Source organism: Melanerpes formicivorus, unplaced genomic scaffold (assembly GCF_026170545.1).
Source record: "Melanerpes formicivorus ecotype bairdi unplaced genomic scaffold, bMelFor1.0.p_v2 SCAF_1, whole genome shotgun sequence".
NCBI lineage: Eukaryota > Metazoa > Chordata > Aves > Piciformes > Picidae > Melanerpes > Melanerpes formicivorus.
Genome location: NW_027142353.1, coordinates 17507213 through 17525983, shown reverse-complemented (window position 1 = coordinate 17525983; position 18771 = coordinate 17507213). Strand labels below are relative to the sequence as shown.

Here is an 18771-nt window from a genome sequence, read left to right as displayed (position 1 = left end):
TGCCCTGGCTGTCCCGCTCCGCCTCACGTCGTGAAGTTTGCAGCAGCGCAGGCGGGAGCGCCTGGCCGTGCCCGCCGGGCGCCGCATCCCATGGCGTCCTCCGCGCGGCTGCCGCTGGGAGCGTCCCTACCCCGCCTGCGGCTGCACCCGCACCTCACCCCGCCCGCGGCAGCCGCCGGGGTTGCGAAGAGCCTCGAGTCCGGCAAGGGGCCGCGCCGATGCCCCTCGCCGCACCACTGTGACAAGCCGTGCACGTTCGGGAAGAATTAAACGGTGCCCTTCCGCAGCCCCAAGAGGCCCCGGCGTGAGCATACCCCCGGCCGGAGCCTCGCCCGGGCCGCCCCTGCACTCACCAGGAGAACAGAGCCGCGCACCACCTCGGAGACGCTCTGCCGCAGTTCTGCCGCCGTGCCGGGCTTGCTCAGTGCCCGCGTGAACTTCCGAGTCTCCGGGGCCACCAGTGCCATGGCTGCCTCCGCGCTGCTCCGGCCCGGGATGTCCGCTTGCCCTCACGGCCCGGTTGCCGGGCGCCCCCTCACGCGGCGGCGGCGGCTAGAGGTAGCCGTCAGGAGGCAGGCAGGGCGCGAGCCCCGCCAGCAGCTGCCGCAGCCAGCGCCACTCCTGTCAGGTAGCCCCTCCCCCGCGGAGCCGACGCGCGCCGCACCCCCACCTCCAAACACAGCCGCACGCCGCCCGGAGGGGGGTAAGCGAGGAGCCGCCGCGGAGGCCGATTGGCGCGGCGGGCGCAGGGCAGAGGGGCGGGGCCGCGTGCACAGCACGCCGAAACCCCGCCCCCACCTGTCCTGTGGCGCCCTTTTGATTGGGTGCCTGGTTACCTGCCCAGCTGCGACTCCCTACTCTCATTGGTTTAGTGCGGACCCGAGGGCCAAGGTGACGGGCGGGGGCCCCAGAAGCCGGAAGTTCCCGCCCTTGACAGGCAGGGCCCTCCCTCAGCGGGGCGGGCTGTGGAGAGTGGTTGCGGTAGTAGCAGAATCCCAGTGGGGGGTGAGACTGGCACTGATCCCTGGGGTGGGGGGTGGCCGTGATCCTCCGGGCAGCCCTGGGGTTGGTGGTAAGGTGCGGCAGGAGCGGCGGTGGATTCCTCCGAGGGGCGGGGATAAACCGCCGTAGGGAGCGAGGGCTGCAGTATGGTGTCCGGGGTGACCGGGCCCTGCTTGTCCGCCTGGGCTCGGCGCTAGCAGATTCTGTTCGTGCTTTTCCCTGTACCTGTAGGTGCATATGCGTATCTAGGGGCTCTATGCAAGTTCGTGATGTAACTGGAAAATAAGAAAGTTGTGAAATTGGTGCTGGAGCGACAAGCGTCACAGTTCGGAACAATGTTCGCTGTCAGTAGCGCTCAGGCATCAATGAAACTTCGGTTTTGAGGCTTCGGCTTCCCTTTGTACAGTTTCTTCTCGTAGATGGTTTCTTTTTGTAGGTAAAGTTGCCCACGTGCTCAATTGCGTGCCACTGTGTGACAGCTTCGTAAATTACTGAATTCCTTTTGAGAGAGAGACTGGTTAGCATTGTTAGAAAGTATGGATGCATGAGGCACCTTATGGCTACATTTAAATGCTTGGAATGTTTGAGAGTACTAGGGCTCCTAAAACCACTTTTCTACACTGAACATACAGTTTGCCACTGATGAAGGGAGCAGCTGAGTGCTGTGTAGAAGGGAGAGAAGTTTTTGAGTGGAAAAAAATCACAAAGTGGTGGTATTTGGAGCTACATACTCAAAAAATGCCTGGCAGAGAAAGGGCCTGCTATTCTGGATGCTTCACAGATACATCTGTAACTAATAAGATTCTAAATAACTCAGGCAGTTCTTTAAGAAAGATGAAGGATAAAGTCTGAGTGCACACATCTGTAGCTTATATCAATGGAATTTTTGTGGGTGAAGGATCTTGCTGCAGATAGTTTACAGACCAGTACAAAGCCTCACAGCACTTAGAGGATGGCCAAGGGATCAGGCCTAGCCAGCATGGATTTAGGAAGGGCAGGTCCTGCCTGACCAACCTGATCTCCTTCTATGATCAGGTGACTGCCTGGTGGATGTGGGGAAGCCTGTTGATGTAGTCTACCTGGACCTCAGCAAGGCCTTTGACACCATCCCCCACAGCAAACTCCTGGCCAAGCTGTCAGCCCATGGCTCAGATGGGAGCACACTGCAATGGGTTAGGAACTGGCTGGAGGGCTGAGCCCAGAGAGTGGCGGTGAATGGTGCCACATCCAGCTGGCAGCCAGTCACTAGTGGTGTGCCCCAGGGATCAGTGCTGGGCCCTGTGCTCTTTAACATCTTTATTGATGATCTGGATGAGAGCATTGAGTCGATCATCAGTAAATTTACTGACAACACCAAGCTGGGGGCAGGAGTTGATCTGCTGGAGGGTAGAGAGGCTCTGCAGAGGGACCTTTACAGGCTGGACAGGTGGGCAGAATCCAAGGGCATGAGATTTAATGCATCCAAGTGCCGGGTTCTGCACATTGGCCACAGCAACCCCATGCAGTGCCCACAAGCCCTATGAGGAGAGGCAGAGGGAGCTGGGGCTGCTTAGCCTGCAGAGGAGGAGACTCAGGGGTGACCTTATTGCTCTCTAAAACTACCAGTAGGGAGGTTGTGGACAGGCGGAGGTTGGTCTCTTCTCCCAGGCAACCAGCAACAGAACAAGAGGACACAGTCTCAAGCTGCGCCAGGGGAGGTTTAGGCTGGAGGTTAGGAAGAAGTTCTATACAGAGAGAGTGATTGCCCATTGGAGTGGGCTGCCCAGGGAGGTGGTGGAGTCGCCATCGCTGGAGGTGTTCAGGAGGAGACTTGACAGGGTGCTTGGTTGCATGGTTTAGTTGGTTGGGTGGTGTTGGATGATGGGTTGGACGCAATGATCTTGAAGGTCTCTTCCAACCTGGTTTATTCTGTTCTGTTCTCATTTATTCAAATGTATGAACTGTGGCTTTTTATTAGGATGACTATCACACTTTGTGTTCATATTAGTTTATATAACTTCTGTAAGAAAGACAGAATGCAAAGAGAGGCAGCCTCACTAAACTAGAGTTCCTGATTTCACAACTCTGAGACCTGATGTGTTTATGGGTCAATGTTTAGACTGATAAATCAGAAAATTGAATACTGGTGAGTCAAATTATCTGAATACAGAGCAGGATGAACAGATAAGCATTTAATAGAGAAACTAGAATGAGCTCTCTTAGGATCATATTTTTTAATTATTTTTTTTTACCTTGATCTGTAGGATACATCTAGATCCGAAACCTCTACAAGATGCCCCAGTTTTTTATGTAAATAATAGATGAAAATTTTCTAAAATAAAATCATGTGTTATTTTCAGAGCACTCAGGTGCTTTGAATTCTGACAGTTCAGACAAAGAAGTACTGATTTTATGGTTGCTTGAATTTAAATATATTTGCTATGTTTAAATATTTCTCATATGCAACATGCAGCTTTTCCATAGAAGGGCCGGTGTTCCACGTCTAAAAAACCTCTGAATGATACTGGTATTGCTGGAGATACATTTCAAAAGTACATTAAATAGGTGAATGGTGGTTTGTCGGTGCGGAGAATGCTGTCAGTGCAGACGACCAATATGATCCAGTATCGTTCTAGTATATTCCTTTATTGTACGAGTGTTGTGTGAGTATAGCGAGTATAGTATAGCAAAGTGTAGTACGTATTAAGGGAACTTCTACAGCTTATATAGACTCGGAGAGCATCGTTGGCATAGCTTCATTGGTTCCCATGAGTGACCACACATCGCACTATTATAGATTATTGGTCAAACTACTAATGACACGCGACGTTGTTGATGCAGGTGCACACCCTGTTATTCCAAGATAACTCTTTGTGTTTATAGCTACCAGTGTCTTGCTTTAGTTGCATGGTGCAGGCATAACACTGTTTTGCTACACTGCTAGCCACTTACGCATTTATGCTGAGAATGGCCTACCACCATGTCAGGCTCTAGGCCTATACTTCCAGACTGGGGCCTAGAAGAAGGCTGGGGAGGGACTTCTCAGGATATCAGTTAGTGATAGGACTAGGAGGAATGGAATGAAGCTGGAGGTGGGGAGATTCAGGCTAGATGTGAGGAGGAGGTTCTTCACCATGAGAGTGGTGAAACCCTGGAATGGGTTGTCCAGGGAGGTGGTTGAGGCCCTGTCCCTGGAAGTGTTTAAGTCCAGGCTGGATGAGGCTCTGGGCAGCCTGATCTAGTGTGGGGTGTCCCTGTGCATGGCAGGGGGTTTGGAACTAGATGATCCTTGTGGTCCCTTCCAACCCTGACTGATACTATAATACTATGATTGCTCACACTGCTTACTGCCATCATTGCCACAGTGGTTTATTTGGGAAGACTACAGGACACCTGAAGGATAACGTCACCATAATCATCAATGTTTCTTTTCAGCTGAACACATGCAGTGGAAGAAAGAAAATGAAAGTGACATTTGGTTTAAACATTTGGTTTAAAATGAAAGTAAAACTATGGCTGGCTGATATGCAGAAAGACTACATTAGCAGTTGCAAAACAATGGGAATGAAAAATAGTGTCTAAATATGTGAATGAAAAGTCCTGGCTTGTTGCCTAAAGGACAAGGGAAATATGTTTTCTAAAATGTCCGGATCAAGGCGGGGGAGAAAAAAAGAGAGGGGAGGGGGGAAAAACACCCAACCAAACAAAACCACTCAAATTGACAGTAGCATGGTTTTCCTACTACTTTGAAATGCCCAGTTTTCAGTAACAGTGCTGAATACTAAACATTTAAACTTTCAGAACCACCTAAGTCACGTCCTGGAATTTTAGGAGGGTCTGAATCGTTCGTGGTAATAATCAACCTCTCTACACTTGTTCCAGAAATGGAGGAGAAAAACTGGTTTGGTGCTCAGTAGAAATGTAAAGCAAAAGCTTATTTGAGCTAAAATAGCATGAGGAGAACCTTTGGCAAAATCATGAAAGTGAAACAGAAGGACCACATGTAGGAATTAAAGAACTACAGAGTTTCTACTACCAGCATGATTTATTGGAATTTAGGCCTGTTGTTTAACGGGATTAATGTTTGACATGGCAAAAGTAACTGTCATTTTGAGCTTGCCCATATTCTGATTAATGCCAATATTTTATTTTCAATTATTTTTATACAAACCTTAAATTGGTTTTATACAAGGCCTGAAAAATAATTATATCTTGAAAATTCCATTGAACAGAGACCTGTTTGGCAAAGTTCATAATCTTTATTAATTTATGTAAAGAAAATACAAAATAATCGCTAATAACGTAGATGTAGGCCTAAATATTTGTAAGGAGATGTTACTTCTGCTTACTTTTTGCAGGGCATCTAGAATGGGACTCACTAAACTTATTTGAATACAGATGAATGGAAAGGCATCCAAGTATAAAGAGTATTCTAAAATAAAATTACAGAGATGCTATAGTGTGGTTATGAAGAACTCCAAAAGATTCATGCTTATGGTACAGATCTTGGATGTAAAAGCAGAGGAATATTAAGAAGCAGTAATAATGTTGTTGTTATATGTGGCATTTCTCAAACTATTACTAGAATAGTGGTATAGCATTTTAGCACAAATAACTGACAAACTGGGAAAGTCAGGAAAATCTGCCTTGCAGTGAGAGACTGAAGAAGCATATGTTTATCTTATGCAATAGCTTGGTCATAACATGCTAGGATTTGCAAGAGATGACATTTCAAATATTAAAAGTCTCTTTAATCTGTCAACTAAGATTACAGTGAGAACCAGTAACAGGCAAGTGAAATTATATTAATTTATAATAAGAGCCATATCCTTTTCTTCTAGTCACAAGAGGAGTTGTTTGGTATAATATCCCTAAGGACCCAATAAATTCTATCTCCCAAATTATAAAGTAAGATTTGATATCTGTTGCAAATTCTAGGTTCCAAATCATCCCCCAAATCAAAGTTCACATTATAAGATTTCTTGGCTTATGTTGCTATAGGGGCCAAGTTAGATGATTATTTTAACCTTTCTGACTTGCAAATCCATTCATTTATGAAAAGCAAAGAGCTGGCAGGTTAACGGCCACCAAATCATGATAAATCATATGGTTGGAGTTGGTACGAAAAGAACAGAGGAAGCAAGAGAGTACTTGCTAAAGATTAGACATGCGGGCAAGTCTGGAGGTTTTGCAGGTAATAAACAAGTTCAAACTATCTCATATCAAGAGAAGATTAATTTCTCTCCTTTTTTTTTTTTAACCCTAAAATGCAGAACATAAAAAGCTACATTTTTAAAACATTTTATCGCTATCTTAAAACAAACTACTAGTTCTGTATACTTGTAAAAAATTATTACTGCTGATGGACTCTTTAGCATCTTCAGACATACTAACCCATTCAGTGATGCACTGGAATAGGTTCATTTAAGCACCTGTTTAAAATTCTCCTAGCGCCTGAAAGGAATAATGGAGTGGTTTTTCTGCATCTGGCTAAGACTGACTTTTTCCCAGATACATCTAACCAACCCTTCCAAATATTATGCAAGCAGTGCATACAGATATTTCTGAATAGCAGCTATTAGTTCTCTTTTTTTTTTCTTCCCCTCCCAAATGGAATATAACAGTGTGCCAAAGTCTATCTACAGAAATGTACAAGTATTTACAAATTACTTGGATTATACAACAGTGACATACCACATGAAATCCATATGATGCACTCTTAAGATAACATCATTTTTTATGAGGTGGCATCCCCAGGTCTACCAAGTCTTTTATTCATCTTAAATTCAAATATCTCAAACCAGCTATTCACTGTCAGGTAGAGAAAATGTGCATTTTCACTGAGCAAATACACCATAAATTACTTCAATGTTGTTTCCCTTGATTTTATTAGTAATATTATGTTACAGTGTATATATTTTTATACATACATATATATATAATTTATATTATATTTGTCCCTATTGCTCATAAATGGAAAATGTAAAAAATATTCTGGTTTATTTCTCACCTGTAAATCTTGGTATATCATGTGGTGAAGGGCACAAAAAATTTAGTGGAAGTTTCTCACTAACTTCCAGCATGTTAATGTTCATAGAACTACATGAATTATCTGCTTCACAGAATGATGAAGCTCTGTGTTTTGGGCTTAATTATAGCAACCTTGCAAATGGAAACTTTAGGAATGACCAATTAAATGCTCTTGTGATCCTTCTACCTATTCAGGTGCAATTCTGGGATCTCATTTTTGCAATTCTCCTGTTCAGAAGAGGGATTGCAGGATTGATAGAAGCAACTAAATCTTTCTCTTCACTGATGCATGACATAAATATAGCTGTGTTTTTCTTAAGAGTGTTACCTCTCATGCCCTGGCTAAACTCCAACTAGGGTAACTAGAGTTCTGTGTAAATATTAAATTCCTATGCAAGTTCAGGAGGATACAGAGTAATTCACTTCCTGCCTTTTCCACTGACTCATAAGACAATTATGACACTTCTTTCATCTTATCACTTGATTAATCAGTTTAATGCAGGCTTCTGGGACAGCTTCAATTCTAGTTGCCCATGAGTATTAGTAACATCTTTCAAGGAGTTAGTCATGTAATGCAAACAGAATTCCACACAATTTTCTTCTGTTTTCAGTGGAATAACAAGAAATAGATGCAGAACTGAACATCTACTCTTTGTTTTAGGTTATTTGGGCTTGTCTAAACTTACTCGAGATAGTTTGTGTTAAACTATGATAATGAAGGTAAACTAAGGTATGGCTGCATTTAACAAAAGTAAAAATGGCTACATAAGGTTTTTAAATTTATTTAGAATTTAACTTTTAAATGTTTATTTTCACAGCTTTCACTGAACTGCTCTTCAGAGTTCAAGTGTACTTTCAAGAAATGCCTCATGTCATGACCCCCAGCAGCTGCTTAAGTGCATACCATGGGATGCATCTTTCATTTTATTATCAGCATAAGGGTTGTTGTAGCCTTTAGAAGAGGATTTTTCTGCTCAGTAGTGATAGAGATTTCCAGCTAAGCCAGACCATATGCTGATGCCTGGATTTCTTATCTGTAATCAGTCTTTCTTGATGTTGTTAAAGATGTTTCCATTAAAACTGCAGAATGATTCAGTGTTTGGCTACTACATCTTTTATTATGAGACTACATCCCTTACTGCGCAAACCAGCAATATGTTTGTGACTTCCCACTTGCTTTTTACTAGGAGCAGCATGGAGAAGATGACTGATATCCTTCTCACACATAAAAGTACTTACAAGGTCTTTTGCAGACACAGTAGTTCAAAATAATGAAGGATTTTCAGTCATAAATACTGTTGACTTGCCTGCTCATTCCTTTCATTTGGCAGAGCCCACATTTCTCTCATTCTGACTAGGTAATGTCTTCAAGCACAAAGAATTTGCTTAAGTATCCCTTGTTCTGAGGTCAATTTAGATACAGTTTCAAGACACGTGCTGAGAAATAAGTAATAGGATGTAAGCTGTACTCAGCAAAGTGATCAAGCAATGATTGTTTATGCTGTGTGTGAGTCCAAAAGCTCATAGTTCTTATCTCCATGGCAGAGTGACTGATGCGGCAGAGATCCTTGCTGGCACCAGGGAACAGTTCTCACCATATGCTGTTCACAAGAAAAGGAAGACAGAAATGTTTTTGTTTAGTGCATGCTTCCCCAGTATCCATTACAGTGGTGTATTTAGGAGCTTGTTTCTCCAGTATCAATATATACTCCAAAATACTAGATTTTGTTTCCTGTGCTTTCTTCCTTGACAGTTCATTTGTCTGTCATTTATAATAACCATAGCAGTTACACTGTCACGACTATCATATATTATCATAAAATAAGTCTTGTATAGATACTTCTATTTTACACCATGTGCAGCTAGTATATATAACTGCATAATTGCCAGTTTTTGCTGGCTAAAGTTTTGGCAGATTTTGAACCTGTATGCTGTCCTGTGGTTGACTTATTTAAAGTAAATTAGCGGAAGCAGGTTTTAAATAGCTGCAGGGCAATCTTAGAACAAACCAAACAAAAAGGCAAAACAAACAAAAAATAAAGAGAGAATGCTTATCCAAAAACAAAAGAAATTATTTAAAGGGTTTGAAAGTTTCCTGTCCCTTTATAATTTTTGCATATTTGTAGCCTGTGATGGTATACCACAACAATAAGCCTTATTCACATGGGTAACCACAATGAAACTACTAGAAATAATCACATGAGGAACAGCTGCAAGAGTGAATTTGTGGATGTGGTGTAAATAAGAAAAACATAAGAGAAATTCAATTGTGACTAGTACAGACTAAAAGGCACAAAATCAGATATCTTTCCAATAAATAAAGAAAAATATGTCATAATCAGCCCTGGACTATACAACTGGCTTTGGAATTTGTGATCTGGTGCAATGCTACCTAAAAGCAACATCTCCTATCAAGACAATAATTCAAATGATTATTCTAAAGATTTTCAAATGTGATCAATGACCAATGTGAGGTCCTGGGTGACAGGTTGAACTTGATGATCTTTGAGGTCTTTTCCAACCTTATTGATTCTATGATTTTATGATTCAGAAAGAAAATCAAGATTTCCTTGAAGGGCAGTTGGAATTTGCTTAGCTGTTAAGCACAACAGTCTTGGAGGAGGATCCCTGCGCATGAGTCAATACAGACTAGCTCAAGATGCCTGCTGTCTCCTATTTTCCTATGAAACCCGATGAATGGAAGCTCGTGAGCATTTGTCAACCTTCCTTTGCAAGGACAAAGGAAAAGTCCTTTTAGGCTTGATTTCCTGGGTTTTCCTGATGTGCTGTTTCAAAAATTATGAAGCAGTCCTTGCAATTAATTTTAATTGCATGTGTGAATGAAGTAAGCTGTCCATAAAATGATTGCGCTGGTGCCTATTTGCAAGCTACAGCTACTTCGTTCCGTGTGGTATTATCTGTAGCAACTGTAACACCTAAGAGCATTCCAGAAGCTTACTCAGCAATGTGACTTACGTGCTTTTTTAATTATGGGGGAAAAGTGCATCTGATGGAATTTTTTAAATGTTTTTTTTAATTACACATATCCCATCTATTCATTCAGCTACATATTATCTTCTCTCTTCTATTAAACAAGTGGGGAGAAAATCACAGAGGGAAAAGAAAAAAAGCCTGCAAAGCCTGTGGTGTAGAGTGAGGAACTAATTGGACAGGATCCCCAGAAGGCTGTTTCCTCCACTGGAATTCTTTTCTCCATAGAAAAAGTCTCGTGTGTCAGGAGATGAAGTAGCCAAAGACAGATCTGTTTTGGAGCCATGTTGTCCTTAGGTTCTCTCTGAAAAACTTCACAGCTGTACTCTAAACTGGTAAATCCTTCAGAAGCTAGCATGGCTTATACTCCAGATATAAAAGCAGCTGTAAGGAGATGCAGGGCTACAGATTTACTGGGACATTCCAGTGGCTGCAGTAGTGACAAGTTGTCTGCAATACATGTTTTCTATACAAGGAAACATGTAAACAAATATATTTATATTTTACATATTTTGCATCTCTAATAAGTAAGCAAACAGAAAGCCTTGTTCTTTCTTCTGATGCAAATTTTGTTTCCATTCCTCAGCACGTTTGCTCAATCCTATGATCTTTCAGATCTATTTTCAAATAACAGAGGGATCAAACAAACCGTCCTCTGTCCCTGTGGCTCACTCAGCCAGCATTCCAGCCCAGTCCTTTCTTGCTTTTTCACTTTCTCAGGGTCATCTCCTTGCATCTTAATTTAACGAAAAGGGGTCATCTGAGTTTGCAGATCTGTTTGGGTTGCCATCTGTCTTGCGATTGCATCCTTAGATTCATTGTTTGCTGAGCCTTATTAAATCATGCTTCCATTTCTTTCTTCAGGTTTTCTATTATGCTCTAGTTTCCTTCATTCATAGTTTCTTACTGTCTAAAATACTGTTTAAAGAAAAATCCCCATGTCTTTCTTCCAGATGAACCCACCCATTGCCTTCTTTCTTTCTCTTCCTTTAGTTTGTGAAGTCTGCTTCGGTTCTGTTCCTTAGAGCAAACACCATTTTTTATTGTTCTTATCACAGACTTTCCTGCTTATGTTCTCCTTTGGATTACTGACCATGTACTTAGGGAGCCTGGAAAGGAATACAAAAGGTATCTTTAACCTGTTTTATGAATTGGGCGTTATCTTAAATTTAAAGACGAGTGCCCTGAACCTGAAAGAGTTATTAGAAAATGCTGCTCTAAGAAGATAATCCAGTATAAAGTAAAAGAATCAGACCAAGGAACAGATAGTGAGAGGTTAGGATCAGAAAGAAAAAAAAAAATAAATCAGGACAATACCAAACTAATGGAAGTATTTAAGGTAGCCAGTTAGGACTAAGCATAAAAGGAATGGTGTAAAGGAAATTCTGACTTCCAGTTAACAATTCTGTTTCTGCAGTTTTTACTTCTTGTAATTGTAACCTAAGAGTTTCCTGGAAGCTGTTAGCACGGAAACACATCCACACTGAAAGGCAAGTTTTGCAAGCCAAATATTTTACTCACTGTTAAAACTAACTTGAAATCTGAATTTAGTCCATTTTTTAACGTGTACCACACTGGGTAAAAGAAAACTGCAGTGAGCCAAGATAGATGGTTATAATACATATGACGATGACCTTTAAAAAGCAAATTCACCAGACAGTAAAAACAAACAAACAAACAAAACCCCCAAGAAACTCCTTTTTGAGATCAGGTCTGTGAAAAACTACTCCCCTGTGTCATCTCTGCTTCAAAAATTAACTGTTCCTTTGCCCACAAGTCTGTATCAGTTTAAACTGAAAAGAGCAGAATAAGCAGACATCCTAGGAAAAAACGTGACTGTAGCTTTCCGCTCAAAAGAGTGTTTTGTTCCAGAAGCCAGAGGTGCTAATGAATCTTGATGGTCAGCTTCCTGAGCTGGGTGTAAGCACCGCTGCCTTGTAACAGTGTTACTGCCACCAGTTCTCCTTGCCACCACCTGCCAACACAGCATGTGATTTCTAGTCCTGTCTCCAGCCCTGTAGTCTTTGTGTAAGCTGAGCTTCTTTGAAAAGAAGCTGTACATCCTATTAGCTCCAGGTGTAGCAACAGTGGTATAAGCTCTAGTCTGGAAAAGTTGATTTGGTCTGTAGCACTGCATGGAAGCACCCCAGGGCTCTACCAAAGGTGATATATTGGTGAGAAATGTAACGAAAAAGCCTACTGTAATGTCTGGATACTGCAAAATCTGAACTTCAGATACTGACTTTTACCACCGCCCATATCAGCAGTCTTCACACAAACAGGTAACAAAGCCCTTTATACCTGTGATTATTATCATAAGACTATTTTTCAGGTGGCAAAGAGTTGGCACAATGGCCCTGTCATGCTTCATCAGTATACCCTGAGACAGAAGCACAGTCAGAGGCCATTCTGGCTGGAGCAGTAGTTGAGAGGTGTGTGCCAGAGCTGATGCCAGGTTGTTTGGGTCTACACTGAATCCTGGAGAGGTACTGTTGCAGCCTTGAGAAAGCTGCAAACTTCCAGTAGCCTTGGGATTCTACCAAAGGCTTTGTGTAGGAGTCCTGCATGGCGAAGGCCAAAATGGCTTAAATGGCTCAGTTCTGTTTTCAGAAAATGTAGACCTTAAACTTAGGGGAGTTAAATAGTTGCCTAAAGCCCGCTGTATCAATGAAGGACAGCAGATGTAGACATTGAACTTGGGGAATATCACCACTTAAATAGTTGCCTAAAGCCTGCTATATCAATGAAAGACAGCAGCAAGTATCTCCAGAGGGTAATTAATTTAATCTGCTTTAGACATTTACCTTATATTGAGATAAATTGGTCTCTGGAGGTGTCTCTTTCTGATCATCAGTGCCAAAGGAAGGATAATGCAACTAGTGTAGATATGGATGTGCATCTTTTAGACACCTAACTTTCCTCCCCACAGTTGTTCTGTGTGAGAGTCTCTCAGGCTACGTTCTGAAGGGAGGACCAAAGTATAAAACTAGAACTTTGACAAGGATATTGATGGGGTATGTTTGCTCCATACCATGACAATTAATTTTAAAGTCACAAGATAGCTCCTCTAGTCAGTACAGCCATGGCAATTCAGCGCAGTGCACGTAACTTGTGTCCCTTACAAGACAAACACAGGATTGTGATCTGAACTCATCCTGAGCAGTAATTTCATTTGGTACTTCAATACATATTTGACTGTACTTTTCTTATGGAGATGCAGAATGGAATAAACCTTCTCCTGATTTATACTCAGAAATACACATGAACAAAACACCTTTGCCATGTGGGAGACCCTAGATCAGGGCTCTGTGTTTTACACAGTTTTAAAAAGAAGATGGGGGTGGGGGGCAAGGAGAGAAAGAAAGAAAGGAAAGAAAATTACCCATAGTAGTATTTCCATTACTAGAATCCTGTGGGTTTTTAACAGATTTTGTATGTTTTAGTAACATTAGGCTGTGACCTGTCTTGCCTATTCGACTGGTAAAAAAACCTGGAATTTTATACAATAGAGTTTGTTGTAAATAAGCTTTCAACAGAAGTGTCAAAGAACAACTTATCTCTATTCTTAACTACTTCTGGTTCTAATATATAAAAAAACCTAGCAGGACTTAAACTTACAGCTTTGACCATACCACATAAAAGTAAACTCCTACAAGTTATTCCATAAATAAATCAAACATCATATAATATTTAGATAAACCTAGCAAAATTGTGATTTGATTACCATTAAAAGTCTACCTTAAAAATACTGCCAGCTCTACTCACCACAAGAAGCATCTTGCTTACAAAAAGTCCCCTTGAAATGAGAATATTTTGTTGGAAAATATGGTAGTAATCCTAAAAAATACAGTTAGGGTATTAGAATTGCTAGGAGAATCAGATTTTGCTTGCTACCATGTCTGCAAATACAAAATTAGTTAGCCATCCGAGCACTGTCTTACTTACCTTGCGTACTGCAGGCATTGGTCACACAAAGATAGGCAATGTATATGTTTTATTTAATTAATTGTTCACAATATCAAAAGCTCTATGTTTTTGTAAAAAAGCTGTTTTCCATAGACAGGATAGTTTAGCTACAATAGATGCTGACACAAAATTTCAGAGATATCTGCTATGGTAAGAATAACTACTACTTGTACTGGAGAACTGTTCAAGTGTTAAGCTGGTATAGAAGTCCACTTAAGTATGTGCTTAATTATGTGAAGATAATTTCTTTCAGGTCGATTAAGTCTTTGCTTATGCCTTTAAATCTAGTTTTAATGAAGGTTTTTTTAACCTTGCCCTTCTCAATAACATTCTTCCTTTCAAAAGTCTACGTCACACATAATATACTTTTCACTTCTCATTAATTCAGCCTCTTGTAGGGCTGCCATAACTGTGGCAGTTCAATTACTTTATTTCTGCTTACCATTTCCTTTTCTTATTAAAGCTGACCATGCAGCTTTATAGAGGACCTTTTGCAGCACGCTATATAAGATGGCACTCAGAAGTATGAATGAAATAGCTGACAATGGTGATAGTCCTTGTGAAAGCTTTGCATTGATACAGCAAAGGCTACAGTGGTTTCTTATTTGTCACTATCGTCATGTTGCAATTGGATCTTTAAAGTGCTATGTGGTCTGGATCCTATCCATTTACTATGCCACTTCCGTCCCAGTGACAGCTAATCACATCTGCTTTGCTTCGCAGCTCAGATACTAGCAGGTGATTAAAATAGTTTTTGGGGGGGAGCAGGGGGAAAGCCCACATCCAGGCTGGTGTCAGGTCCTTTATTCTGTCAGCAGTTGATACCACAGAGTCCAAGAACATGTCACAGAAATGAAAATAACTCTTTAAAAATGTTTTCTGTCATACTTGTGATAGTGTACATTTAGACAGGCCTTCATGGGACCAATTGTTTTGTTTCAGGTAACACTGGGACAGAACCTGGGGCTGACCACAGCCACATATATATGGGGTCAGGCAGAAATAAAAAATATTTGATTTTTCTTGCAGTAAGTGTAGGTCTTTGAAAAACTTTCCGCACAGATTCCCTTCTTAAGGTTCACGTAAACTCACCAGAGGTATTATCTGTGGTTTGTGTTCCTACCCTGAACTGCGTGAGTACGTAGAGCAGACTGAATCATCACTTGGCTTCCCCTAAGGTAAAGGATCCCATAGCTGCAGAAATCTGTGTTGCTAGGAAAGAAATGGAGGTTATCAGCTTCCTATGGATATGGCTCCTCAAAATATCAACGCTGCTTTTTTGCCTATTAAGAAGAAACGTTAACAGAGATGTTCTGGTCTTAGTGGGTAGCACACAGTTATCTAATGTCTTGTGGCTGAATAACATTGTCTACATAATGACTGCAAGATGTTGCCAAAGCAGCACTAGCTCCTGACATGAGAGGCTTTGCTAAGCAGTAATGTCTGGTAAGTGGGTGTCCAAAGTCTTCCTGTCTGCTTTGCAAATGCAGGCTGGTGGCAGAGCTTGGCTGGGCATATGGAGTTCTGCCTGCTCAGCTAGAAAATGCCTCAGGTTGGCATTGGTTTATTGTGGATAACCTCTTGAAGTTTCCCCTTCTCTCCTTTTGGGAATAGTACTGGCATATCCTTGAGTTTTCTTCTGTCTCAGTTGAAAGCCCTTACAGTGAGCATTTGAAGTCTTACTTTTCTGGGGTGAGGCAAACTTTAAGAAAGTAAGTCAAGATGTGTAAAGGAGACATTTTCATGTAATTTCAAGACAACTGGAAATGGGGATAAACAGTATTGACTGAAGTATTTCAAATAGTGCATACTTGAATGCTGTCATGAGACCCTGGATCTTCTCTGCCACTAAGGCAATGTAATAGTTACAGAAAGACAGCCTTCATTGAAATTAAGAGCTGACTTTTCTAGTAACATACTTTAAGCCCAAAAAGAGAAGTCCAGAAGTAGTGAAAGATAACATGCTGTGGGCTGAGAGGCATCTGTTACGTTTTCACAGCCTCTCTCAATACTACACTTCCTAAGGCTTGTCCTTGGCTTTCCCTGGAAAGTGAAAGTTCCAGAACTGGAAGGAAACCTCTTCGTTTTCACTGCCATGAATGCAATGTGAACTGAGCTTTGTACTTCAAGGTGCAATAAATGTTTTGGAGGCTCCAGGCAGCCTAGTAAAAGCCTCTGCTCAGCCTTGTAGCGTATTGTGATTGTTTACACAGCATTCATGAAGAGTGAATCTGGTCAACTGAGTGTCATGCAATGGAGAGCTATTCTGTGTGACTACAGTGCATCTAACTGCATCTCCTGAATGTGTCAGATATGCAATGCATGCACACACAAGCTTGCCTAAATGCAGTTTTGCAGATAAAGTTTGTGTACAATTTACCCATTTAAGTGCAGAAGCTGCTTACTGAAGGTTCCTAAGAGTGACCAGCTGCTATGAAAATACTGGAAAAGCCCTATCTTGTGTAGAGCAATGCCAGAGGTCCTGTAAAGTCCACAGCAATCGTAGCCCTGGCTGATTAGTCTCACACTGAGGTCTTGTTTCTGTAGTCTCACAAACCTTGACAAAGGCACCTTCCTCATGGTTGTTTTTTTATGCATTCTTCTGTTGGTAGAGGTAACCCTGAAGTTTTATCATTTTTTGATTTGGTGCCTGCATGCCACCTTCTCACCCACCCTCAGCTTTGCACATGCTTGCAAAGCCACCTGCTGTGGGCAGAGTTAAATAAATACCTTCTTTTCCAGGACTCTGTGACCAGTCATACTAAGATGACTCTGAACACTTCAACTAATGTGGCTCCCAATTCACGAGATAGAGGGAAGAGTAAAAATTAGAAAACATGCTGTTAGTCTCCTGCCTAAAGCCTTTCAGTGTTTTCAGTCCTTGTTGCAGAGAGAGGGACTTCAGATTTCCTACAGCCATCCCATAGCCCTGCCTCTGTCTCTGCCAGATTGCTCCCCTTAAGGAATTGCACCTCTCTTACTGATGATCAGTTAGCTACAGTGAGAACAGAATTTTTTCCCTTGCCAGCTTGTTGCTGCTGTAGCCTTTCCTGAGTGCCAGCGGACTTTGGCATCGTGCTGGCTTGCACACCTGAGTGCAAATATCCTACTTGTTCTCCAAACAATGCTGCCTTCTTTCAGTCACTCATTCGTTCCCCTGGCACGCTGTGCAATCAATGCTTGTACAAAGCATTCCTCTGAACTGGTGGGGCTGCTGTCATCCTTCTGAGCTTGCTGTGAGCAACCTGCTACTGCTGGCAAGCACTTGCAGAGTGACGTAATCCTGTGCAGATCTTACACCACCATCCCCATGCCAGACATGATGTTGGCTCACGTTGTGTATTACAATGGTATAGCTCCTACATTTATTTTTTTTTCCCCCAATGAATTTGAAATTTATTCTTTCTGCTTCTGGTATTTTCTGCTGGAGAGAAATCTCTGTGCTGGCATCTATGCAAAGTTGCTGTTCTTCCTCTTGTACGTTCCAGCTGTGCTAGGTAACTTCCTCTGTTTCACAAATTCTGGTTGTTTTGTTAACATTTAACCCAATTCTTCCAGCTTTCCAATCTTATGTCCCTGGTCCAAATAGTCTTCCCTCATCCAAGTCAACTATTCAAAATAGTCTCCTCTGGATCAGTCAAATTTCTCCAGCACTTCACCCTCTTCACCTATCTTCTGATTAAAATAGCTTTCTTATATGCTTCAATTTAATTGTATGTTTTTATGTTCTGTAGTACTCTTTCATGATTCATCTGCCTAGTTTCATGGAACAGTATCAAAACAGTATCAGTTTCAGCTTCTTGCCACAGACAAAGCTAGGACCTGGCTGATTTCCATTCTGCTGCAGTTGTAGTATTGCTATAGTCATTATCCTCTGAGTATCCAGGCAAAATAAATTTTGTCACAAAAAAAAAGCAAAATATTCTTCATTCCCCTGACTTTTTACTGGCACCTCTCTGATTTCTCCTCCCAGATGAAAATCAAAACCAAGCCTACTTATCTTCTACATTTCCTGACATTTTCAGCATTATTGGACCAATGTGCTGCTCCATTGTTCTGTGCAGACATTTTCTTAGTTTCTTTGCTCAGCAATGACTCAAAACAGAAAAGTATGAAAGAGGTCAACCTCTTTGCTTCTCAGCTTTGTTAAGGTGCAGTTATCCACCCCAACAGGAAATTCAAGAGTCCTTTGTGACTGGGTTAGACCACAGAGGTTACAGAGGTACAGAGGCCAGAAAAGCCAACATGCTATGGTCTGGCATGTATGTGAGGTGACATGGCCCAAATTAATTCAATTAATTGAGTGGAGGTAAGACTCTTCCTTGAATTAAACACACTGGAAAGAGAAAGGATTTACAAGCTGTGCTGCGAGGAACCTGAAAGAACTTGCTCCTCTTCCTGTGCCCTAAAAGCCTTTGCACCAGTGGCAGTGGCCTGGAAGGAAGTCATGCAGGAATCCTCTCACCACACCCATGCTAAACCCTAATAGGTTAGAAAGGTGATTTTTTCATACTCAAGGTGGGTAAATAACTTCAGATTTACAGCTTGTACATTACTAAATGAGACAATATAAACAAGCCAGTATTACAATTTGGCAGTTGCCATGTAATGTGGGAAAACACAGGTGTTCCAGTTGTATTTGTAAGATACCTCACACACAGTGGTGTATGAATGAATGTTGAGGAACACTGTAGAGATGACTGGAATCTCCCCATCTGTCTAAATATATCTGGATCTGAATCAGCAAGACTCACTGAAGCAGATGTGTGCATTTCAGGATTTTATGATTACCCTCTGACTGCA

General features: G+C 41.8%; 1 protein-coding gene and 1 long non-coding RNA gene across 4 annotated transcripts in view; one reads left to right on the top strand and one right to left on the bottom strand.

Annotated features, from left to right (window-relative positions):
* Window positions 1–620, bottom strand: part of DOCK9 (dedicator of cytokinesis 9) — a 135224-nt gene extending 134604 nt beyond the window's left edge. For 2 of the 3 annotated variants that reach the window (XM_068165429.1, XM_068165736.1), the window contains exon 1: window positions 354–620. In XM_068165429.1, coding sequence (XP_068021530.1) covers window positions 354–467 — 114 coding nt within the window. In that variant the 5' untranslated portion in view covers window positions 468–620. The remainder of the gene's footprint in view (window positions 1–353) is intronic. The other variant, XM_068165811.1, reaches the window with a different exon arrangement.
* Window positions 621–929: 309 nt separating this feature from the next.
* On the top strand, window positions 930–8460 carry LOC137455392 (uncharacterized). Its single transcript, XR_010990820.1, has 3 exons — window positions 930–1005; window positions 1234–1434; window positions 7830–8460. It is a non-coding gene; the product is annotated as an uncharacterized lncRNA (long non-coding RNA).
* The last annotated feature ends 10311 nt before the right edge of the window (window positions 8461–18771 follow it).